The 26852-nt window shown below is 44.9% G+C and overlaps 1 protein-coding gene across 1 annotated transcript in view; it reads left to right on the top strand.

The window, feature by feature from the left end:
* The window catches only part of LOC108790375 (VPS10 domain-containing receptor SorCS1-like), a 475033-nt gene that overhangs the window by 378201 nt on the left and 69980 nt on the right, over positions 1 to 26852 (top strand). Inside the window, exons 11-16 of the mRNA XM_018560623.1 lie at positions 1164 to 1266; positions 3847 to 3923; positions 7480 to 7571; positions 11608 to 11715; positions 14989 to 15106; positions 22258 to 22388. Of these exons, the coding sequence (XP_018416125.1) occupies positions 1164 to 1266; positions 3847 to 3923; positions 7480 to 7571; positions 11608 to 11715; positions 14989 to 15106; positions 22258 to 22388 (629 nt within the window). The remainder of the gene's footprint in view (positions 1 to 1163; positions 1267 to 3846; positions 3924 to 7479; positions 7572 to 11607; positions 11716 to 14988; positions 15107 to 22257; positions 22389 to 26852) is intronic.

Raw genomic sequence — 26852 nt, 5'->3', positions numbered from 1 at the left:
GACGGCGGCTACGTGGAAATCTAAAACGAAATAGATCTTAAGAAAGCATTCCGCTGAAATCCAGACAAATTAAGAAAAGCAAATATCAATTTATTGCCGAAATTAATCAACCAAATGGGCCGGTGGAATTCAGAGTCAAGTTGATGAGATCTTTACTTGGAGGGTGCAGTTCTAAGCGTGACCACAAGATGGGGGAAGGGAGCTGCATTTGGATCTTCATATCTGCGTAGTATGGTAATCAGGTGGCTCGATAGGCACGGCGCACATTTCTGACCTTTATTTAGGAAAGTATAAGCCAGGTCGTATGGATGTACAACGTAATACAATGTGTTATGTACAAATGGTATTTCATATAAAAGTTAGCACCGGAAATCAAAGGAGGTTATTCACTTAGCTGCTGAAGGCAGCCGAGTGAATAACCGAGTCGAAGTGAAGTTAGCCGAACGCCTTTTGGCTATTCACTTGAGCCTTGTATGGCTGATTTCAGCCGTACATCGACTAAAATCAGCTGCACATCAGCTGCCTTCGGTCAGCCAAACATGTTCTGCATGTTCTGTGAGCCGAAGTGCAGAAGGACTTCGACTCAGCCGATCCAACATCTGGTAACAAAAAAGCTCCGCCCCTTGGGAAAAAAAAAACCTTCCTGCACGCAAGTACTCAAGAAGGTACCAATTGCACAGGGGGGCCCCGGGACATTACCAATTACACTGCACATAGTAATCTATAATAAAAAAAGTCTTGCTTGGAGCCCGTATCCCCGCCCGGCCGCCTGAGCCCCTCACATGAGTACTGGTCGTACCCCCCTGATGGGGGCCCTGACCAGGGATTCAGATTTTCATTTGCGACCCTCCCTCATTCACTTGCGCGACACCACTTTAAGAAGCCCTGCCATAGATGAAAACGAGCACTTAACCTTTGCGGTAGGGGGTAGCCCCACTGCAAGGGTACTTTTTGGTTTGCCCAGAGATGGGCTTCCATATATGTCTTGTGCTGCTTGACCACTTTTTGCTAAAAATAGCAGCAATCCATTTTTTACAGCAAGTTGCCTCTCATGAAATCTACGATATCCGCAATGCCGCAGAACAAAACGCAACAACCAAGCGACCCCGGTGGGTTCTTCAGTCCCGAATCCATTAACGTCTCTCGTTTTTCTTCCCTTTCAGCCGTATTGCTCCTTACACCTACATCTGAAGGTATCCGAAAACCCGTACACCACTGGAAACATCGCTAGCCGCGATACAGCTCCCGGCATCATCGTGGCTTCAGGTACTTGTGCGCACCTAATTACACAGCACAGCGTGGGTATAATGAGAGGAACGGAACCCCTGCCGTATGCCTCGGAGCCTCGTAAAATAAAAAAAAATGTGGAGGCTTGTAAACCTCTGGAAGTCTAAATCACATTTATAGATAAGTACGAGCTTCGGAAGATACTTAAAATGTAGGGATGGCGGCGGGGGAAAGTATTTTCTAGCACAGTCTGTCTTGTTCTGGTGATCCGATAGGATGGTACTGCCCAACCTTGACCAAGTCATGACACTCCATCATGACCTGATCTGATGATCTGAACTTCATTAAAGCAGCTCTTTATTTAATAAAACGCCATTACATTATACCTGCGAGTACCTTCATTTTCTTGGTATCAGCCTTTTGCAGCTGTACAGCAAAGCTCAGACTAGGGGATGAAGTAGCAGCACAAGGAGCCAAATGGTTGTGTTGTGGTGTGCTGCAATGCCGATAGAAAGGAAGATCAGATTTATAGAGGCAGTGGGGAAGCTAGACATTCTGTCACCCGGGGCAAAGGCTCATAGTTGCTCCTCTCAAGGGAGAAGTTCTCCATCCACACACCCAGTGGTGCTCCTCTTAAAGCACCTGGGGCACATACCCCCCCAGCCCCCCCTAGCTTCGGCCCTGTGTAGAGAAATGAGTCAGTTGCTTCTCATTTCACTGTCCAAACACAAGCTGGGGGTAGGGTACAAGACCTGTAAATGTTACTGAATTGCAGCAGAGAAAGATCAGGTCTTGCCAGATAGGGCTGTGCAGTATGGTAGAGCCAGTTCAGAGCAGGGGAGTTCAGCTGGCAGGAGGTAGGAGAGGAAGCTCCTCTGAGGAGCAACAACAGCTCTGCTCACTCTCCACCTGTCATCAGCACAGCATAGGCAGACCCTACTTCTGCCCCTCCCTCTCCCTGAGCGCTGCCAATTAGGAGGCCAGTTATACCATCACTAGGTCTCTAAGCCTCTCTGTGAAACGCAAGTAGATGATAGTGCAAGCTTTGCCAGTTCTTGTCTATTTGCCCAGTTTCCCCTTTAGCAGTCACCTTTCCCTTAAGACAAGTAGGCAAAGTGATACTAGGATGCCAACAGGACTTGGGGCGTAATGCTATATTTGCAGGGAGGAATGCTTCCCTACAATCCAAAAAAGAGAGCACATGCACTGTATCAGATGGCCTCAAAATGCGGTATTGTTCAAGGCAGGTGCTGTATGCTGAAGCAACCTTGTCTAGTAACAGGATGGATGCCAGCTGTGGTCATGGCTGGCAGCAGACAGTAATGTGATCTGATAATCAAGCAATTGTCAGGGCAAGCAGCAGACAGGAGCATAATCTGATATCCAAGCAACAGTCAGGACAAGCAACAGACAGTAGCCTAATCTGATATCCAAGTAATGGTCAGGGCAGGTAGCAAGCAGTAGCATAATCTGATTTTCAAGCAGGGGTCAGGGCAGGCAGCAGACAGTAATGTGATCTGATGTGCAAGCAAGGGTCAGGGCAGGCAGCAGACAGTAGCGTAATCTGATATCCAAGCAAAGGTCAGGGCAGGCTGCAGACAGTAGTGTATTTTGATATCCAAGCAAAGGTCAGGACAGCCAGCAGACAGAAGCATAATACAATATCCAAGCAAAATTCAGGGCAGGCAGCAAACAGTAGTGTAATGTGATATTCAAGCAAGGGTCAGGGCAGGTAGCAAGCAGTAGCATAATCTGATTTTCAAGCAAGGGTCAGGGCAGGCAGCAGACAGGATTATAATCTGATATGCATGCAAAGGTCAAGGCAGGCAGCAGAGACTAATGTCATCCCATATCCAAGCAAGGGTCAGGGCAGGCAGCAGACAGTAGCGTAATCTGATATCCAAGCAAAGGTCAGGGCAGGCTGCAGACAGTAGTGTATTTTGATATCCAAGCAAGGGTCAGGACAGGCAGCAGACAGTACCATCATCTGATCTATAAGCAAAGGTCAGGGCAGGCACCAGATAGTACCATCTGATATCCAAGCAAAGGTCAGGGCAGGCAGCAGACAGTAATGTAATCCGATATCCAAGCAAGGATCAGAGGAAGTGGCAGAAAGTTGCAAAATCTATTATCCAAGCAAGGGTCAGGGCTGGTTGTAAACAGAGAGGTAAATCATGCCCAGGCTAGGGAAGTCAGGCCAGGCGGCGACAATCCAAAGACAAGGCTCAGAGCTCAGGAAGCAATACGCTATCACAAGCCCAAAGCCCTGGGGTTGTAATGCACAAATAGAATGCCACAGCACCATTGGCCAATCAGGGCAGAGGAGCCAGTGCAGGTAGAGAGTAGAGGGGGTGTTGTCAGCAGGTGAGAGGGGGGCTGAGAGGCGGGCTGTGGAGGGAGAGCATCAGGCAGCGTAAGGGCTTGTCTCCCTCTACAATTACTTACCACATACAGTATAAATATACAGTATATAGATAGACATGTACACATATATACTCATTAGATTATAAATGATTGCAGAATAACGGAAAGGTTCCCGGCACCTCTCATTGTATAGTTTCCTCAATAACACAACTCATCCAATGTTCTAATAAACGTCCTTCTCTGTCTCTGCCACAGGGAACATCGGCTCGGAGCTAACAGAAAATGAGATCAGCATGTTCATTTCTTCCGACGCAGGCAATACGTGGAGACAGGTAGCGCTAATGGTGACATATGTCACCTGATGCAAATCGTTCTCGACTGCCGACCCCGTGAGCGACAGCAGCCTCTGTGGGGGGAACCGGTGGATGTCTGGGCAAAGGTCTGGAGACAGGACCGGCAAACCGGCGCTGCTTGGCAGACGGCAAAATCTGATGAAGATGTATCATGACTGGGGGACGTGAAGATCCCGGGGGAACTTGCCCAATTTATTTCCAAAAATAAAATATATAGAGCTGACTTTACGCTGGGGAAATCCTAGACGGCCACATGCACACACTTATACTCACACCGGGTCTCGCTTATCGGAGCATCCTATGTAAAGCTGGCTGTACACCTTACAACATGGGATAGGCAACCTTGGCCCTCCAGCTGTGGTGAAACATACCAATCCCATCATGCATCTGCCTCTGGGAGCCATGTCTGTGGCTGTCAGAGTCTTGCAATGCTTCATGGGCAGGACTGTTGAAAGGGGAGGTACAGGCAGAATGCTTGCACTGGGCTCGAGCCCTATTGGGTCAGCAGGGGGGCCCAGGCTTGTCAGGGGCTGTCCGGTACAATTCTTTGAACCGTATTACTTGTTGTCATACAATGTCTGATAATGCTTCGAAATGTCGTGACATTCCATTGATTGATGCAACGGGGTTGACCAGGGGGGCCCTGTCGGGTTGACTGTACGGAACCCCATGGTTTGTTCTGTCATGCCCTATTCATGGGACAACAGTTGGAGGTCCGAGGTTGCCTACCCCTGCCTTACAACCTGATTTTACAACCTCCTTTAGATCTACCAAACATTCTGCTTTACCAGGGCCAGACTGGCTGCACATCTATTGAATGGATTGTTGAGGTAGCACCACGCAACATGGTTGTTGGAGAACCTAAAGGAGATTGTACAATTCTAAGATGTATGGTCAGCTGAAGGCAACTCCGTCTTACAAAAAAAAAGAAAATTCCAAAAATCCACCCTGTAAAATAAGGGTAATAATATATATACCTGGACCTATCTGGTGGGTGGGGACTATGATATTCAATGTCATGTAGAGCTAAAGAACCTTCAGCATCATCTGATGCTTCAACGCAGGGCCGGATTTCCCACAAGGCCAACCAAGCCCCGGCCTTGGGGCAGCAGGGAGTAGAGGGGCAGCCAGGGGTGTGGAACTGATATCTCCTGATGCCCTCACTGAGTGCTGTGGTTCCACCCACCAGCTGCTATGTGACTATGGACCTGCAGGGATACCGTAGTGAAGTAGATGGAGGTGGGTGGAGCCACTGGACACAGCCACCCAAGTGTCTAATGCTGAAGATTCTTTAGCCTACATGGGAGCGGAGATCAAAGCTACTGGTGCTAGAACAGTCAGTATTATTACTCTTCTTTTATTGGGTGATTTTAGAACTGTCCCTATTGGCTTCGAACAATTAATGTGAATTAAACTTGGAAGATGACAGTTGTGATCTGATTGGTGCGACCGTCACAGTGCAAATTAATACGAAAAAATTGAAGGCGATTGCTGAAATGTTTGGAAACTGCCAGTGTAGCGGGGCAAAGAGTGTTTTCCCGCTGCAGCTATTGGATGTCACAAAATATGTCAGTCCTAATTATTGATGACATGGGAATTGTTAGAAAACAAAAGCCATGTGATTTTTTCTTTTTAAGCCAATTTCACCCAATCGGTGAATTTTAAAGCAATTTTTTTTTACAAAGGCAAAATCAGGTTCAACAAAAATTCCCCCAACTTATTCAATTATACATTAAAGCAGACAATGCAGCAAAAAGTGAGGTCCACTTAAAATATCTAGGTCCCCTGAAATAGCAACATAAAAGTAAAAAAATAAAAAAATAGGCATACATTGCTGACCACCTTCTGAAAATGTGCATTGCCTGGCTGCTATGCTGATTTTTCTCCCAACTCACAGTAAGGTAAATTAAGTAAAGTAAATTGTGCAAACATTTAATGTTACTATTTTTGCAATCGTTTAATTTTTTAGTAGCTTGCTGCAAAAAAATTTAAATATATAAAAAAACAAATGATAAAATAAACACACACAAAAAAAATTTCATTTGCAGAAACCATTAAATGCTACAGAAATTTCAAATATTTTTATTTTTAACAACATTTTAGTGAAGCGGGCATTTAAAGATACACAGAGACAGACATCCACTGCTGAACCTTCTGAAAATATATATTGGCTGGCTGTTCTTCTGATTCTTCGGATTCAAAACTTTTTAAAGCCTAACTCAGAGTAAGGGGGGATGTTCAAAAATAGTTTAAAAAAAAACTGCACAAGAATGTATTTTTTTTGTATTTTATTGTTTAAAAATAAATAAATTAAACAAAAAAATTAGGGCTTGTAATGATTAAAATTTTCGTGTTCGATTGATCAAATTTTTTTTAATCGATCGATTAATTTTGATTAATTATAACGCACATACAGATCCAACTACATTGGCCTATACACATGCAGCACAGCAATGAAGTAATACAATGAACTAGGATCACACTAATCTCACGTGCCCCACTCAATATGGCCGCCGCTTGAGTGGGGCAACTCAGATTAATAACGTGCTGGATTAGTGTGATCCTAGTTCATTTTATGACTTCATTGCTGTGCTGTATGTGTATAGGCCAATGCCTTGGCTGGCGCTCGTGCAGAAAGTTTTTTTGGGCAAACTCACCGGCCCAAGTGGCTCCGTCGGCTAACGAAGGGGGGAGGAGTCCGGTGACGTCACGGACATCGACGTCACCTGACTCCTCCCCCCATCCCTTCGTTAGCTGACGGAGCCACTTGGGAAAGGGGGGAGGAGTCCGGTGACGTCGATGTCCGTGACGTCACCAGGTCGCCGACGGCACTCCCGGAAGCCGGCGGACTGGTGAGTGTTTTCATTAGCGATCAAAATAATTTTAATCGATCAAAAAGTTTAACGATTAATCGAGAAATTATAACCTCTTCATTTGGCCTTTGCCCAATGTATTTTGCCTAAATAGTTAAATTCCACTGAAATATCAAAATTTTACCTAAATTTTAGTGAAGCAAAAAACCTGCCAATTTCACCCCCTAGGTCCTTAGCTGCATATCTGTTCTAGACAGCGAAGGCGGCCGACATTTGCAGAACAAGACGGCAGCCATGGCAGCCTGCATGTTCCTTTCAAGAAAGGTTTCTTGTAGAACAGTTTTTATTTCCCGTCGGTGAGAACATCGCAGAGATCACAGCGTTCTCCGCCGTCCTCCTGCCGCTGTTCGGCTGTTCCGTCGTGCATTTTAGATCATAATTAGCAGACAAAAGAGCTCCGAGGCCCCAGTCCTCCTCCCCGGTTGTCGGAGTTGAAAAGCGTTCGTTGATCGCTCTTCATGTTACAAACAAAAAACCGGGGCCTTAGCCTCAGGCTTTCCAGCATCCCGTCTCCGAGTTCCTTCTGTCTCCTGAAATCACACGAGCAGCGAGAAGTGCAGATGAGACATTTCCACTTTTGAACTTTCTGGAGGACCGGTTGCGCTTGATGGCGGCGCTTGTTTCCCTCTCACATCGTTTCTAAAGCAGGTTGTTTGTTTCAGATCTTTGAAGAGGAGCACAGCGTCTTGTACCTGGATCAAGGCGGAGTCCTGGTGGCCATGAAGCACACGTCCCTGCCAATCCGGCACTTATGGTAATTACGACAAAGGCTTAAATACATTTGCGTTGCAGCTGCACGGGGTTCCTGGAAATTGGGATCAATAACCAAAAGCACCAATTAACCCTGTGACATGTCCTTTAAGGCCCCATTCACACTGAGCGATTTGCAAATCGCGCATTTTTTTGCGCGATTTGCATTTTGTGCGATATCGCACGTTTATCACGCGATATCGCACAAATGCTTGCATTGAGCAAGCTAGAATTGCGGCAAAATCCGCTCCAAAAAGGGTCCTGCTGTCCCCCTCAGAATTATATATTTTCTGAAGTCAGAGGCCCTGTAGAATAAAATGGTGGCAGTCACAATTTTTCTATGACACATTTTAGCACAACCCAAAAAAAATTCAGCTAAAAAATAGATTTAAGAAGAAAGAACATCGAGCGCCTGACCTTTTGCAGTGATCCTTTTTATTGGTGAAAATAATATTTAAAAAAAAAACACATTATACTCACAAACGGAGCAAAAAAAAATATCACATAGGACTTGTAGTCCCCCCCCCCTGGATGAACTGCTAAGAAGATGAACGAAGGGATCTCGAGGGATAATCTTCTGACGTTCTTGTGATGGCTAAAGGTTTGTATTTCCAAATGAGCTATTATGACTTATCGGGTCTTAATTCTAATACGTAGCCTCGAAAAAGTGTCTTTGTATGTTGTAACTATATCCAGGCAAACACTCCCTACCCACCCAATCCCTACTTCCCACCTCCCAATCCCTACTTCCCACTTCCCAATCCCTACTTCCCACCCCCCAATCCCTACTTCCCACCCATTACCCTAGTTAGATATAAAGAGCCCTATGTGTTTTTTCCATACCTATATCCCATGTCCAAGTCCTTTACTGGCACCACTTCTATGCATGGAGACTGATGATCTAACCCTACAATCTGTGCCCATGCCTACTGGCCCCCTCTTTTATATGTCATTGAGTCTTTGGAGCTTGAAGATTCCTATCGCACTTCTGATCGTAGTATTCCAATATAGTCCATGGTGGGTGCTGCAATGATAAGCGGTTGGCACCGGCACTTCAACTGTGATACCAATACGTCTTTTTATTGATGCACGTTCACATTATTATCACAAAGCAACATTTTGGGGCCACATAGGATCCCTTCATCGAGCAAACTGCCAGACAGCCAATAGGAAGGGTCCACTAGACATGTAACCTTGCAAATAAATTGTTTCATTTAATTTTGGATTTTTCTTTCTTTTGGGTTTGGGAATTTCGTTTTAGTTTTGAATGGGGCGGGGACTTGTTTCCAACATAGTTTAATTTTCAACAAAATTTGCATTCCGCCTTGGCATTTGGAACAAAAAAAAGATGATTCCAAATTCATGAAATTTCATCCAAATTTGAATTTGGAACAAAATGAAATTTACATGTCTAGTGTCCATGTCAACATGGGCACCATAAGAAGCACACTGGAAGAAGATAGAACACTCGGGACTCATGGTTTCACATGGCCATGGATTTAGGCTTTTCGGCTTTTAGGGTATTTTTGAAACTAACTAAACTATTAGATTGAGTGGTCCAATGATGGTGGTGGGGGTTGGATCCCCTCAGATGAGCTTTAACATTTCATGGGAAACACCTGAACTCCATCATTTGGAGGAATGTCCACATAAGTTTGGTAGGTGTGATGGCCAAGTGTCTACAAAATGTTTGCCGTACGGTGCAGGAAGCTCCTCGTAAAGTTGTCCATTAAATATAAAACAAACTCTATCAGGTCTATTCACAAAAGTTTGGAGAAGGCCGGAGAAGTGACAATCTAGGACAACATGGCTGATTTGGAAACATTCTCCCATTCAGTTCACTTTCCAGTTCAACTATGCTGTCCTAGATTGTTCCCTTCTCTGGCCTTCTCCGAACCTTTTGTGAATAACCCTGTATATTTTTTTTCCCATTAAAAAAGCCGACCCGTTCACATCATTAAGGCAAAATAAAGTCAAACAAAGCAGAAGCGGAGGATGAGTCGGTTGTAGCAGTGGCTGGTCTTTGTGCTGAGTCTGGCAAGTAGCTTATGTCTGAAAAGACCTCTTATTAGCTTTCTCCGCTCTGGTAAGAAGAAAGGAATAGCAATCTACGACAAAGACAAGAGGAGCCCCGGGGTGAAGCTGAGCGCTGCGTAATCTAATCAAATAGCTCATCCATTATGTGCGCAGAAGAAAAAAAGAATTGTTTCTCGGAATGTTTCGGAAGATGCGCTGAATTGTATACTTTTCCCCAAACGTGACGCCGGAATATTGCGCAGCGTGTGGGCGCGATACGCTGTGTGTCTGAGGAGGGCAATTATCCCAAGAAAAACCCAATATTCCCCTCCGGCCCGTAACTCAACGTCTCCTAACACTGTGTATAGAGGGAGTGATGTGCGGCCCTTCAGAGGGGATCATTGTGTGCTGAAGTCATGGATGATACACACCTGGTCTATCGGCTCCTCTGAATAATTGGATGGACATATTACGTATGCGTGTGTAGAAATATCTATCTATTCTCTATCTATCTCTCTCTCTCCCCTCTGACTCTTGCCTCCAAGAGTCACCCTCAGGCAAACTTTTTCTGCCTTCGTCCTTCTTCTTCCTCCTTCTTCCTGGTTCATACTCCTTCTTCCTCCTCCTTGTCCTCCCTCCTTCTTCCTCCTCCTTGTGCTCCCTCCTTCTTCCTCCTCCTTGCCCTCCCTCCTTCTTCCTCCTCCTTGTCCTCCCTCCTTCTTCCTCCTCCTTCTGCCTCCTTCTTCTGCCTCCTTCTTTCTCTTCCTGGTTCATACTCCTTCTTCCTCCTCCTCCCTCCTCCTCCCTCCTTCTTCCTCCTCCTTCTTCCTCCTCCTTCCTCCTCCTCCCTCCTTCTTCCTCCTCCCTCCTTCTTCCTCCTCCTTCCTCCTCCTCCCTCCTTCCTCCTCCTTCCTCCTCCTTCCTCCTTCTTCCTCTTCCTTCTTCCTTTTCCTCCTCCTTCTTCCTCCTTCTTCCTTTCTCTCTCTCTCTCTTTCTCTCTCTCCCCCCCTCCCTCTGGCAAACAAAAGGCATTTATTGAAACTTTCGCTAATATAAAACTGCCAAAAAGATCCCCTGCAGAGGCAATGGTAAATACTTGGAGATGGTAAAAACACCCCACAGCCCATACTGCTAAACTCTGCAGAATTATCTTCAGAATCTGACACTCCTAGTTGTATGTCCGTCCCCCCCCTGCTGTGCTCATTGGTTCAACCCGCTGGCTCTTATGGCTCTACTGTGTCCTGAAGGGACAATGGAGTATGAGGGAGTTACCACAGAGTGCAGCAGGGGGAGGCAGGTATTTAGCCACCACAAAGTTTCAGATTCTAAATATTCTTCAGCCAGCAATGGAGCTTGGCGGCAGAACATGCATTTATTATGTACTTTGCAGTGGATGCTTTGACCCTCTGGAACACACATAGACCTACATACACACACACACACACATACAAAAACAGGGGGTGCCTTCCTAGTTCAGATAAATTTTTAGAAGTTGATCCTCAATCTTAACAAAAAGCAAGACACAGCATGTGAGAGATGCACAGATGATGGCCCCTGTGTAACAGCACAATATGCCTTGGTTGACGCGTTTCTGGGGAGTGGTTAATGCTGGCGCTATTGGTTTTTATTTTTGTACACACACATACACACACGCTCAAAATGCTAGAACTTGATGGACCTGAGTCTTTATTCAACCTCAAATACAATGTAACTATGTATTATTACACTAAGGGGCTGAATTATATATCATCCACCCAGCGTATAGCTGGGTGAGTGCCGTTCGTATATGACTTCTGCCACTAGATGGCACCGATGAACCTAGTAAATTTCTATGCTCCTTGGCTCCACCTAGTGGCTGCATGTAGTGATGTGCAAATGGCTTTCACCCAGCTATACACTGTGCAGAAGATGTAGAAATCAGCCCCTATGTGTGATAAAACTACTTCTGGTCAGAATGAAGTCAGTCATGCTCATCAGCTTGATCACAAACCTGTTTCCCAGAAAATGTTTTCTTCCTTTTCCAGGTTGAGCTTTGATGAGGGGAGATCGTGGAGCAAATACACCTTCACCTCCAACCCGCTGTTTGTGGACGGTGTGCTGGGGGAACCGGGAGAAGAGACTCTGATTATGACGTAAGTTTGAGTATTTTTTGTGTTGGGGAGCGGCGGTGATAGATATTGGGAGGTGAAACGGTTATAGTTCCTTGTAGCTGAGCTCCAGACATATATACAACATGCAAAGTAATGCAGCTCGGTAATCATTAATACTGCACATCATTCATTTCAGGGGCGTAACTACAAATATTTGGACCCCATGGAAATACTTCACTTTAAAGGGGACTTAAACTGAAATATATATGTGGACTGTAACTTCAAACAGACCCACCCTTGCTGGAGCCTCTCACTTTGTGACTGGCTACAAACTTACAATGTTGCAGTCTGAGGAGGCTGAGGAAATGCTTCCTCCTACCTGCAGCAGACTAATCACTGGGGGAGGCGAGAGGGAGGAAATTATTCCTCCTGCCTGCAGCAGACTGATCACTGGGGGAGGGGAGACTGAGGAAATTATTCCTCCTGCCTGCAGCAGACTGGTCACTGGGGGAGGGGAGACTGAGGAAATACTTCCTCCTGCTGCAGCAGACTGATCTATGTAGCAGACTGATCACTGGGAGAGGAGAGACTGAGGAAATGCTTCCTCCTGCCTGTAGTAGACATTATCTCAGCCTATGCAAAGTCACTGACTGCCCCTTAACGATAACAGGTGGAGATCTTCTGGTGGAGGGTTGCACATCAGGAATTTATTCGTTCAGACTTGTAAAAGGACTGAAAGGTCCACTTTAAATTTCAGAGGAATAGCAGAGATGTCACCAGCACACCAAAAAAGTTTCAGCAAAAGTCCATTTAATGACAAGTGCTTTCGGGGGCCTGAAGGTTCCCCTTCATCAGGCTCAGAAGGGGAACCTGATGAAGGGGAACCATTGAGGCCCCCGAAAGCACTTGTCATTAAATGGACTTTTGCTGAAACTTTTTTGGTGTGCTGGTGACATCTCTGCTATTTATATTTTTCTTACTATTTTTTACTTTATCTATTACTTTATTTTTTAATGTAATTATTATTACTTATTATTTTTTACTTATTTTTATTCATGTAATCATTTTTTTATCACTTTTGTTTATCACCTAACTTTATTGCTATCACACAGGAGCTGACAAGTCACTGCGTGATAGCATTTGGAGGTGACGGGTTCTCTTTATTGAACCTGTCACCTCCAATACAGGCGTTCTAGCACAGCACTCTCCTCTCACTGTCTACAAGGAGCTGTAGGATTACTTTTAACCCTGCCGCTCTGCTCCCCGCTCTCCATCCTGAGGATGGCGGCGGCGGCGGCGAGGACGGAGCCAGGAGGACGCAGAATGGAGAGAGGTAAGTGCAGGGGAAGGAGGGGGGCGGTGGGGGGAGGACGGACTGGCAGTCTAATTACAAGTAATCTTGGCGAAATCGCCGAGATTACTTGTAAAGAAACAGGTGATTTCTCCTATTCTACATTTAGCCCGGCTTCTGCAAAGCAGAGCTAAATGTAGAAAACAAATTACCGCCTGACGCCCGGAACTCCATGTTCCCGGGCGTCAGGTGTGCCGCCCCGAGGCCGGGCCTCGGTGGCCTTGCTGGGATTCCGGCCCTGCATCCGTGGTCACTACAAGCACCCACCTGTATGTACAGGGTAGCCACTGTTCTGGTAAGGAGTGAGATACCTACTCTGCACTTTAGATTTCAGCCGCAATTGATCGCTTTCTGCCTGGAGGAAGGTTTGGGCCCTGCAGGAGCTCTCAGACCTTTTACCTCTGCAGTGAGACGGTTGGGCGATATTCACCCGTAGCCCTCGATGAGTCGCGCCTCATTTAAATATTACTAAGGGAACGCTACAGAAGGAGAACGTTCGGGGGAAAAAAAACAGGTTGTGTTTTTTCCGTGTACTTTATTTAGTACTCCTTTGCGCTATTTTATGACTCCCCGCGTCGAAGAGCTTCATTTTATGGCGATCGGCAGCTTGTGGTGCCGGAATCTCACGTCCTATTTACATAAAGCACATATGGCGTCAGCCAGTAGCAGACGTTGTTATTGCAGCTTCCGACATTTAAAGAAGACATTAAACAAGCACTCCAACCTACAACTAAAACCTTCCTACGTCCTCCGGGGGTGGAGTCGTCCAAACCTGTAGATGTGACCCGCTAGTTGTTTTGTGTTATCGAACGTGTGCTTTTGCCATGTAGGGAATTCGGAGACTGTGGAGCTTAGAGAAGGGTGGGGATTCTCGGCTCACCTTTATGTGACAGCACTGGGTGCCTGAGCAGCCAATCACCAAGCACAGGCAATATGACGTGGGAGGAAGGGGAGGGAGTCACATGCTACCCCATATCTGGAAGTACCAAGTAATATTCTTCACCCCCAGCCAACATTTGGAGTAATGAGGAGCGAAGGGAAGGTTGTGGAGCTGGTGTGGCCAGTATTAAAGAGAACCTGTGCCTTGGCCCTGAGTAGGCTGTCAAAGATTGTTATGACATATGGAGTAGGAGGAATCTGAAGAAAGGGAAAAAGACAAAATCCAACATCATATGGGGGCTAAAAAATCTTCCTTTATCAGGGTTCGGATGGTGGCTGTGATAGAAGGTTACTGTATACTGGACACACAACTGCAAGACAACGAAAGCTATTATAATGGTAGTGCAGTCACCGACCTTGATAAAGGGGGATTTTTGAGCCCCCGGTACATGTTGGCTTTTGTCTCCTGCCTTTTATAGCAAATTTTTTTCCAAATTTTACCGTGCTCATTATAAATTATTGGTGTGCTTTCCCTTTATACTTTGTTTAAGCTATTCAGGGACCCTAGGGTACCCCATCCAACATAGCTATGCCTCCTATGAGCTGGAAATCTTCCATGACTCTCTATTTGTGGGGTCCAGCGCTCCCACCACACCTTCTATGATAGTAAGGGAGGAGGGAGGACACTCAAAAGTGATATTGTAGCGATTGGTTAGGGTTAAATCTCCTGCCAATTTCTAATACCTTCTGGGGAGTTTGGACAATGTAATGGGAACACCTCAATGTGGGCGACATCAACCAAAACTTCAAGGTGAATGGAGACAGATGGGGAGATCTCACGCATTCGCAGTCCACCAGATTCTTCCTATACCCAAACTATCATTTTTAGATTGATTCCTACTTAAACATATTCCACGGGTGCATGACTGTTACATGTCTGGAGGTCATATGGAAATTTGGAAACATTTATCAGAAAGTGCACTAAGTTAATGTTGTATCAATATAGTTGTAACCAATCCAGTTAATGATATGGAAGATGGAGAATGCTAGTTATTGGAAGTTTATTTATTTTTGTTTTTAAACAGAGTGTTCGGGCATTTTGGTCATCGATCTGAATGGCAGCTGGTGAAAGTGGACTACAAGTCAATCTTTGACAGACGTTGCAAACCCGAAGACTATCTTCCTTGGCAGCTTCATAGTCAGGTGCAAAATATTTGTTTTCTTTTTACTGAGTGAAAGTTTGTGGACACCTGACCATCACAGCAGTATGAGCTTGTTGCTTGGAGCCTGGGGCACCCTTTCGCAAAACCTTGGGAATCAAGATAGAGTTGTCCACCCTTTGCAGCTATAACAGCTTCTGCTCTTCTGGGAAGACTTTCCACAAGACCTTGAAGAGTATATGTGGGAATTTGTGACCATTCATGAGGCCAGGCGCTAATGTTGGATGAGAAGACCTGGTTCACCACTGAAGTTCCTATTCATCCAAAAGGTGTTCAGTAGGGTTGAGGTCAGGGCCCAGTGCAGGCCACTCAAGGTTCTTCCACACCAAACTCATCAAACCATGTCTTGATGGAGTTGGCTTTGTACACAGAGGACAGTCATGCTGAAACAGAAAAGGGCCTTCTCCAAACTGCTACCATAAGCTCAGAAGAGCACAATGGTCTAATATGTCTGTGTATGCTGTCGTATTAACAGTACCCTTCACTGGGAACACCTGACCTTCATAATTTGGAAGGAGGTCCACATACTTTTGGCCATGCAATATGAAGCATGCACAGCCAATTTTTTTAGGTTGAAGAGAAAATACTGGGAATTTGTGTTCACTGTGTGGTTTTGGTAAAAGTTATTATAGTTTTCGTGTTTTTAGATCTTGCAAAGTAAATTCAATTAAAATGAGTAAACATTTTAACGAAGCAGTCAGAATTTTAACCGTAATTTGGGCAAAATCACGCACAACAGAACATACATAGATGATACCATTGAAAGAAACTCCTCACAGATGCAACTTTATTGAAAATGAGGATTTTGTGGCCATCACTGGATACCCTTAGGGAGGTATGATTTCACTGCATCATCAATGTAGGTTGATGACCTCAGGGTTGCCTCAGTGGGAACAAGAATAAATACAGAGCAACTAGTGGCCAACTGCTAAAAAGTCACAAAGGTCCAACGCGGACCTTTTTGCTCAGATACTGTTCTACTGCACTTTTTGTTTCCCACCATTCTTCATTTTGGCCAGCAGGTGGCACAGACACACTCCTCAGAGCGCCGCCCCTGGTAACAAAAAATAGACGGGCAGATCCAGTTATAGAGATAGAGAACCGCCGACTGCCTGTGGTTGGTGATCAGGAGGCGCCGCTTCCTTCCACAGTAATAGCTATAATTCTTTTTACATCCCTCTCGCTGATATGTTTAGAATAAAATACTTACACTCAAATTACAGCATATAATATCCGCGTCTCAGTCCCATTCCCACAATTAATTCACCTCTGATTACAGCAACTGCGAACACTTATTCTTCCGGCGACGGCTTGCGGCAATGAGCAACGTTAATCAGCTAGTCGTATAATTACTATCTCCTGTCTTTGCACAATGGTATCATTAATGGCCCCGGAGATTTCGGCAGACCTCCTGGGAAGCAGACATGTCACTTGGGTAGAAATGACAGCGCAAACAAAATAATGGAAAGGTATCGCTATGAGAGAATCCAACCCCGTGGGGAGAATTCTCCGGGGAGTGAGAAGATTAAAAGAACATGATTAGAGATGTAGCAGGGGTCTTCCGTTACAGTTGTGGGGTTACACTGCATCAGTGGGGATTGCATTCCCTGAACATTCAACTAGCACTAGACAGGATGCTGAGTATCTACGAGCAAGCAATTTGTGCTGCTGTTGCATGTAGCATAGATTGCTCTCTTATTTTCAAGGGGATGAATAGTGTTTATTTTATACTGTATATACATTATGTTCAATACTAAAATAAAATGTATTATTTTTTACTCAGTTAAACAAGAAATATATATATACATTTTACTTGGAGCTCTCTATGGGCCTTTCCTGCAGCTGCTGTGCTACAAACAGGCCCCACCTGTACTTCTATACTTTGAGTTCCTTCTGGGTACCCATTGAAGGAGGCCTGTTCTTACCAAAGCCAGCTTAGTCTGGCTACAGCCTTGCAGAACTAAATTTGAAGAGTCCCTCCCGCATGGTGCCGGCTACACAACATTGTGGAAGGGTCCCTCCTGCATAGGGCTGGCTACACAACATTGTGTAAGAGTTCCTCCTGCATGGGGTTGGCTATACAACGCTATGGAAGAGTCCCTCCTGCATGGGGCTGGCTACACAACATTGTGGAAGGGTCCCTTCTGCATATTGCTGGCTACACAACATTGTGGAAAAGTCCCCCCTGCATAGGGCTGGCTGCACAACATTGTGGAAGAGTCCCTCCTGCATGGGGCTGGCTACACAACATTGTGGAAGAGTCCCTCTCGCATGGGGCTGGCTACACCCCATTGTGGAAGAGTCCCTCCTGCATGGTGCTGGCTACACAACATTGTGGAAGGGTCCCTCCTGCATAGGGTGGGCTACACAACATTGTGGAAGAGTCCCTCCTGCATGGGGCTGGCTACACAACATTGTGGAAGAGTCCCTCCTGCATAGGGCTGGCTACACAACATTGTGGAAGAGTCCCTCCTGCATGGGGGTGGCTACACAACATTGTGGAAGAGTCCCTCCTGCCCGGGGCTGGCTACACAACATTGTGGAAGAGTCCCTCCTGCATAGGGCTGGCTGCACAACATTGTGGAAGAGTCCCTCCTGCATGGGGCTGGCTACACAACATTGTGGAAGAGTCCCTCTCGCATGGGGCTGGCTACACCCCATTGTGGAAGAGTCCCTCCTGCATGGTGCTGGCTACACAACATTGTGGAAGGGTCCCTCCTGCATAGGGTGGGCTACACAACATTGTGGAAGAGTCCCTCCTGCATGGGGCTGGCTACACAACATTGTGGAAGAGTCCCTCCTGCATAGGGCTGGCTACACAACATTGTGGAAGAGTCCCTCCTGCATAGGGCTGGCTACACAACATTGTGGAAGAGTCCCTCCTGCATGGGGATGGCTACACAACATTGTGGAAGAGTCCCTCCTGCATAGGGCTGGCTACACAACATTGTGGAAGAGTCCCTCCTGCATGGGGATGGCTACATGAAAGTATAGACCTGTTTTCTGTTCCTGCATGGAATGGTTGGATTTTTTTAATATAGAGGAACTCGGGTGGTATGCACAGAGCCTTATCCTTGACCCAACTGAACTCCTTTGAAATTAATTGGAATATCGATTGTTAGCTTTGTCTTCTCATCCAATATCAGTACCTGACCTCACAAATGTTGTTTTGGCTGCATGGACACAAATTTCCAAAGACACACTCCAAAATCTTGTGCAAAGCCTACAGAGAAGGATGGAGGCCATTATAGCAACAAAGGAAGGATAACTCCATATTAATGGCCATGGCTTTGGAATGGGATGTCCAACAAGCTCACATAGATGTGTTGATCAGATGTCCACAAGCTTTTGAACCTGTGGCACAATTTCCTTTTAACCCTGAGAACAATTTGCTCTTTTAGGATCTAATAAACAGAACCTTGGTAGAGTGAAAACAATAATATAATCAAGCCATTTGCTCAATTGAGGTTTCAAATAAGCCTAAAAAACCCCCAGTAACACCTTTGGGATTCATTGAAATGTAGATTGTGAGCCTGGTCACCTCATCCAACATCAGTACCTGACCTCACAACTGCTCTTTTGCCTGAATTGGTACAAATTCCCACAGACATGCTTCAAAGTCTCATGGAAAGCGTTCTCAGAAGAGTCTTTTATAGCCACAATGAGAGCAACTCTATATTTTTGACCATGGTTTTGGAATGGGATGTCCAACGGGCCCACATAGGTGTGATGATTCCCAAACCTGTGACCTTATAGCACAATTTCCTTTTAACAATTTGCTCTTTTATGATCTAATAAACAAAACCTTGATACAGTAAAAACAATTCTATAATGAATATGTTTGCTTAATTGTGAATTCATATAATCCTATAAAACCCTACTGAACATCTGTGGGATGAATTGAAATGCTTGATTTGAGCCAGGTCACCTCATCCAACATTAGTACCTGACCTCACAAATGGGTACCAATTCCCATAAACACCCTCCAACATGTGAAAAGCCTTCTCAGAAGAGTCTGTTATTTCCACAAAGGCAGGACAACTCCATATCAATGTCCATGGTTTTGGCAATTGTGTGTCCACCAAGCTCATATAGGTGTGATCGTCAGGTGTCTACAAACCTTTGACCTTAGGAACCAAGAAACAGAACCTTGATACAGTGTGAAAACAATGATATAAACAAGTGTTTTCTCAATTAAGAATCCATATAAGCCTATAAAACCCTAAGGGATACTTTTGGGAAGAATTCAGATGCATGATTGTGAACCAGGTCTTCTCATCCCACATCAGAACCTGCTCTTTTGCCCGAATAGATACAAATTTCCACAGACATCTTCCATAATATTATAGAAAGCCTTCCCAGAAAAGTCTGTTAGGGGGGGGAAGGACAACTCCATATTCATGTCCATGGTTTTGGAATGGGATTTCCAACAAGCTCAAATAGGTGTGATGGTCAGGTGTCCCCACTCATTTGAACTTATAGCACAATTTTCTTTTAAGAATTTGCTCTTTTAGGGCCCATTCACACCACATCCAGATCATCTCCAGACCAGACCAGATTGTTTCCAGACCCAAAATGCATCCTAATGTATTCCTATGCTATTTCTGGCTTCTGTTCAAACCTGCGCAGTCTGGACCAGACCAGAAAAATACTGCATGTCTCATTTTGCCTGGTCTAGAATGCACTAAAACTGCAGGCATGTTCACACCATTTTCTGGACCAGATCGAGTTCGCAAAATGGTGTGAACCTGCCCTTAGGATCTAATAAACAGAACCTTGATACAGTGAAACAATTATATAAACAAGTTGTTTGCTCAATTGAGAATTCATGTAGGCCTACAAAACCCTACGGATTACCTTTGGGATGAATTCAAATGCAGATTGTGTGCCAGGTCTTCTCATCCATCAGTACCCAATCTTACAAATGCTCTTTTGCCTGAGTAATTACAAATTCCCACACTCCAAAATCTTGGAAAGCCTTCTAAGAAGGGTCTGTTATAGTCACAAAGGGAGGCCAACTCCATATCAATGGCCATGGGGAGAGGAAGCCAATGCCATATAAATGGCCATGGTGAGAGGGAGCCAACTTCATATTCATGGCCATGGTTTTGGAATGGGATGTCCAACAAGCCCACATAGGTGTGATGATTCCCAAACTTTTGACCTTACAGCACAATTTCTTTTTAACAATTGGCTCTTTTGGGATCTAATGAACACAACCCCGATGCAGTGAAAACAATGATATAAACAAGTTGTTTGCTTAATTGAGAATTCATATAAGCCCATAAAATATTAACTGCCGGGAGCCAAAGGCTGCTTAATTATGTGTACAGTAGCGAACGCATTAACAGATGTAATTTTTATGCAAATCAGCATGTTCTCTCTCAGAATCCGCTCAATTAATTACATTTGAAAGTCAGGAGAGAAGTCGTAAAACTTTCAGCGTTTTCCCATCACCGCCGATTATGCGCAACTTCACCGCGTCCTTCCCGCGTTGACATCTCGCTTCCAAAACCGAAATCTAGAAAATAATAGAGTTTATTCAGATGATGATTCCTTTTTTTTCCACTCCCCCTTCCTATCTTTTCAATGCAGCCAGATGAGAATTTTTTTTTTCGTTCCGTGTGTCCTATTTCTACCTCGTGTTCAGCTTGACGTTCGCTGACACGAACAAGCTGAAGAGGAGCAGGACTTGTCAGCGTTTGATTGCGAGTTGTCAGCCGCTCCAGGCTAGCGTCAGAGCGAATATTGTAGAGGCTGGCAGTGATGGATTGCAGCGGTGTCTGCTACATAACAAAATGGTTTCATGTCACATTTTGATGATTTCTAATAGGAAAGTTTTACACGGACAAGTGTGCGCCGTGCGTCGAGGGTCTGGGAAGAGCGCGATGGCCTGTCTTGTTAACCTCGGCTGCTGGAAGACTCAAAGTTATTTACGGGTCTTAAAGGCTGGGAGAATAAGATGGCCTTTTTTTTTTTTCATTTTATTATTTATTTTTACATCTTGTTTTGGAAAAATGAGAAAAGCAGCGCATGCACAGCATAATGGGTTTTGTCTCTTTAAAATCACTTCAAGTACTTCAAGTGCTGATCCTGACAGAAATCCAGTGAGCTCCTTAACTGATGACAATGCTGAAAGCTGAACTCAGTCCTTCTCTTCAGTCTTCTATCTGACCTCCGTCCTTCCCTTCAGTCTTATATCTGACCTCCGCCCCTTCCGTCTTGCACATTTGTAGCGGCTCCTCTCCTGGACTGAAATGGCTTCCTCTGATGTCACTGCACACTGGGAGCATCTGAAAATGTGCATTAGAAGCTGCAGCAAGTTAGATAGAGCCCGCCTCATTTCCTGGTTGGGGCATGTCCAGCATCATCTAGATGACTGTCAATGTCATGCCCCTTTCATTGAGTTCTTTCAGTCATGGAGGCTTAGAATCACATGTGGGTGTTACCTAGGGTGGTGTGCATGCAAATATAGCCTGCCGAAGAATGCCTACTACTCTAGAGAGACACTCACCTACCAAGGCATTTTTCTATTTGCATAACTCTTCCCAAGAGCCAGCCCACTGCTCACATCAGGGTTGAGGGCTCTTCAGGGGAGTATTGATGCAGGGTGCTGTGATGTTTTCAGGAAGCTATGTACGGCACCCTGTCGGACCCTCCTGCCAGCCATGATCTGCCTGCATTGTACAAAGAAACACAAAGACCAAGTGGTGACACCCCCTGGGTCTAGAATAAGGTATGCAATAAAAAGGGAAAGCTTTCATTCAAAACTCATTAGCATGTTGATGAAGGGGGGAGGGAGGAACCATAGAAGGCAATAAATTGAAATTTAGCTTGAACTGCCTCAGCAGTCTCATCACCCCTTTCCAGTCCTTTTCTGCAGGACTACCGAACACATCCAGAATCCGCTCCGGGCTGAGCCCTTCAGATTTTTATTGATCATGCTTGTATCAAAATGAAAACATTTCAATCGTTGGCTGCAAAAACTCAAAATGTCAGAAGTGCGGCAAAACCATGTGCCTACAGACAGAGGTTGCGGCATTTTTTCTTTACAAAGGAGAAATGCTTTGGTCATTGTCAGAGAGTGTTTTCTTTTTTAAATCTCAAAGTAATGTTGGATCTTTTTCCATCCAGGGGGAAGCGTGCATCATGGGCGCCAAGAGGACGTACATGAAGAGGAGATCGGAGAGGAAGTGCATGCAGGGGAGGTACGCCGGGGCCATGTCCTCTGAACCTTGCGTTTGTACTGAGGCGGACTTTGAGTGGTGAGTATGAGAATCTCAAATGAGATGCTTTAGGCTGTTGTATTATATTCCTTGCCCATGGCACTCCTCCTGCACTCCACAGCCAGATGGGTGACCTAAAGTGGAACTAAACCCACCGATTTAACTATTTCCAAAAACAGTTACCTTTAAGACAGACCTCTGGTGATAACTGTCATAGTTGCCAGTGTTTTTGCCTCAGTCCTCAACCAAAAATGTCAAGCCCTCTGGTGCGGTATCTGATTTAATGTGTAGCGCCTTTGCAAGTGCAGGACTAAATAGAGGCTAAGTAAAAATTGTCTTTGTCTCCACAGGAGAGGAGAGCTTAGTTGTGCTTTAAATCAACCGGCAGTCTCTGGGAAATGAACAAGTTCTGCTTATGTTGGTTACACTGTAGTAATGTGATGCAACAATATAGAAGGGAGAGTCCAGCCAAGCATGGGAAAGTTATATTCTGTCAATGGGAAGAAGAGTGAGGATACCAACTACTGCTAGCAGTTTTTGGCAGAGCAGGGGGAGCATGGATGGCCAACAAATCACTGGTTGCATTTTCAGTACTCTTGAAGACATGACTGAGGTAGCATAGATGTCCCCATTCTTTCCCACTATGAGCCCCCAAGACCACCCACCACCTGTCCTTGTAAGGAATAAATAGACCACACTTCAAAATGGTATAAAATGGCCTTGGCAGCCCTTTATTAACAAACTTGATATATAAAACATACTATATATAAACAATTATCATAGATACCTAAACAAAGTTGCAGGTCTTTGAAGGCCACACCTTTGATCCGTTACTTGCGGCAGTACTACAACATGTTAGGCCCCCAGCCGCAACACACCGTCTCGGGGACAACCACCAACTGACCGCATACACTCCAAATATCCAATAGATGAATAGAGGACCCATACCAAGACAGGTCCCCAAACCTTCACCACAAGCACCTATTATTTGATGGCCTCCAAAGACCCCAAACGCATAACTACACAGCCTAACACCAAAATGTGTTGGGCGGGCGGGAGGGAAGTTCACTCTACCTCAGACAATCTCCAACTGCTGCAGAGAAGACTCTCCTCCTCAGACCACCGTTCAAGCCCCACCTAACCTTTTGACCTGTCTAATCAGGTAAGTGACCATGTCCCAAGACCGAACCCTCGTTAACCCTTTAGCTTGTCTGCCCTATGCACCTAGTCATGTATGCCCTCTGCTTATTTATTTATTTTTTTCACTTCGGGCCTTCCTGAACTAAGTGCTACCTGTGACTTTAAGGTACCTACTGTTGGAGCCTGTTCACACCTTCCTGGTCCACTGCAGTGTGTTAAAGCCTTAAATGTTTAATGTTTAAAGTCTCTGGTAGGTTAGTACTGTCCTCAAGAGTACCGAAAATGCAACCAGTAATTTGCTGGCCATTCATGCTCCCTCTGGTCTGTCAAAAACACGTAGTATCATAGTGTACTAAAGCCTACCTCCAGGATAATTAAAAAACTCCCCTTGCAGTCAGGCTGCCCCTGCGCTGCAAGGGTTACCTGCTAGTTTATGCCTAGGGTAGCTGAGAAAAGTACCTTTACTTACCTGATTCCCACTGCCCCGGCAATTGGCTCTCACCTTATCCCTCCTACGTTCCAGCTCGTGGACTGTCCCTCGGCGTCTCAAATAAAATTCTTAGGTAAGGACTTTTATTTACCTGATCTCCACTCCCCCAGCCATTGTCACTCAGCTTATCCCTCCTATGCTTCAGCTCGTGGACTATCCCTCAGCGTCCTCATGTATACTGCTGGGCTATGGGACCTGCATTGTATGTGATGATGTCAGTGGGCCTCCGACTGATGGATTGTAGAGGGTAAAAGGCTGCAGGTGCCAGTCTCTGAGCCTGCAGGAGGATGGATCAGGTAAGCAAAAGTCCTTTACACAATATCCCTAAAAATATATGTGCAGTTAGACCTTCCATTGCAGGGGCAGCCTCACTGCAATGGGATTTTTATTTTTTATTTTTTTATTCCTGGAGATAGGAGTTCAATTCATGTCAATGCACCACAAAGGGACAAAAATTGTTCGTCATAACGCACCTTTGAGGACTTGTAAGATCAAGTCAGCTAGAATCAGGCTAGCGTCAGAGCCAATATTGTCTGAGATAGGTCGTAGCGGTGTCTGCTACATAACAAAATGGTTTCATGTCACATTTTGATGATTTCTGATAGGTAACTGTTACACCAACAAGTGTGCATTGCTCATCAAGGGTCTGGGCAAAGCCCAATGGCCTGTCTTGTTGACCTCAGCTGCTGGAAAATTCAATTATTTGCAGGTTTTAAAGGCTTTTTTTTATTTTTGCATTTTAAAATGAATGTCTGGGCAAGATAAGAAACAAAAATCAGCCCGTCATTTGTGCACCTATCAGACAGATATTATGGAACATTTTAACTGCCAGAGCAAAAGACAGCAAATAAGAGAAGGTCATTGTTGGGGTTTATTTAGATACACTTTAAGGCCTGGTTCACACCTGAACGTTTTGTAGCGCGTTCAACGCTGGACCAACGCTCTACAAAACGCTCAAACATCTAAATCCCATTGTATTCAATGGGTCTGGTTCACACCTTGCCGTATTTCCGCCCGTCCGAACGCGATACAAAACGGCCTACGCCCAAAGAAGTATATGTACCTCTTTGGGGCGTTTTGGTCTCGCGTTTCCATTGGGATACAGCCAAGTAGCCCTCGGAAACGGGCGTTTGTCGCGCGTTTTTTTTACCGCGAATCGCTGTAAAAATGCGAGACGCAAAACGCACGACAAACGTGCATATTCAATACGCCTAGGTGTGAACCCAGCCCAACAGAACCAATGTATTGATGATCAATGTACTCCATCCATCCCAAGCAAATATGACAGCGTGACCCGCCCATCTGTGTCCCCATAGTGTGAATAGTTCCCCCCGGTCACCCATCATCTGCCAAGGTTTCTCTAACAAGACTTGTCTTCATACGTCTTTGTTGCCAAGCAGCTCATGTTACGGCCGTGATAAACCGCTCCTAGTATTTCAGTTTCGTCTTCCATCCATTCAGCAGGTAGACTCCGACCCAGCTGTAGTATAAATCTTTACACTACTGAACAACAGTAAGTTTAAAACAAGAGCATCCGTTACAGAAGCTTCCATTAATCTTCCCGTGATGTGGTATCTGGTAATATTCCATCCCTATCTGCTCCAATAAATCCCCTTTAAATCAAGCGCTAGCAAGGAGCTTTCATATAGACTGAATACCAGATGTACCATTAAACTGATAGATGTTTCTCCGCATTAATTAAAAGGAGAGAAGGGGCTTCCATGAGGAGGACAATAGCAGAGCCTTCGAATGCCGAGCATCAAATGGATGCTGCATCAAAAAAAGCCCATTAAACTCCATCAATCGGCCCCACACAGCAAAGCAAGACATTAGGGAGCTTTTCTTGAGAGTTAAGCATTAAAACATCAATACTTCATGTACCCGAGATGTGTTTTCATGTGTTTACAGACATAGAGTTGAAAAGAAACTATAATGAGATTGAGTTTTATTTCATTTTTTTTTTTTATTCTTTATTTAAAAGTGCCATTTAGGAGTACATGAGAACAATGCAAATTCTACAAGGATACATCAAATCACTGCTTGTAGGTTAGTTGTAGGTTAGTTGGAGAAGAACCAGAAAACATTGAAAGAAGCAGTAATAACAGCACCTAGAGGAGTCAGTCAGCACCTTGTTTAAAGTGCATTCTAAATTTGACCTGAAATCTGCTCCTTGCATACCTGTATAGAAGAGCTCAGACCAGGGAAGGGAGAAGCAGCAAAAGGAGCCAGTCCCTTTATGTGCTGACAAGAAGCATGCAGATAGGAGATAAGAGCAGAGTGACAGAGATATGAGCTCATCGCTGCACTACTTTTCTTTACGCTGTCCAGTTACAGGATACAGGCCTGGATTTAGAGGAAGCTGGTTGAATGGTGCAGGCTGCCATTCAACCTGAAGGGTTGAGGACATCTGGTGGTAGAAAAGAAGTACTATGGGTACTATAGATCCAGACTGAAGATGAGTATTACAGCAAAAACTGATGTTTTTGCTTTCTTTTTTTAATGGAATGCTACTTTAGGATTTACCACCCTATGTTAGCCAATAAAGGGTAACAAAGGATTCTCAAAGCTCTGCAGATTTTTTAAAGAGAGAGCAGAGCAGTAGCTGTCTCCTTTCAGACTGTCTGTCTATGATTGAAAACTCTACTGGAGCCTTAAGGAGGGAGAGTATTAGAGCAAGGGAGGAGGTCACTGCCCTGACTAACAATTTTCATCAATGCCTAGCATAGCAATCAGAATTAATCTTGTACAGCTCTGTCTTCAGCAGGATGAGATCTAATGGATCCACTTTTAAGAATGAATACTTGTTTATTTAATAAGGCCAAACTGCCCCCCCCCCCAACATAAAAACCCAAACACATTTCATATTAATTATT

This window comes from Nanorana parkeri, unplaced genomic scaffold (assembly GCF_000935625.1).
Source record: "Nanorana parkeri isolate BGI_ZX_2015 unplaced genomic scaffold, ASM93562v1 scaffold469, whole genome shotgun sequence".
Lineage (NCBI taxonomy): Eukaryota > Metazoa > Chordata > Amphibia > Anura > Dicroglossidae > Nanorana > Nanorana parkeri.
The sequence above is the reverse complement of the archived record's forward strand: the minus strand, read 5'-3'. Positions and strand labels throughout refer to the sequence as shown.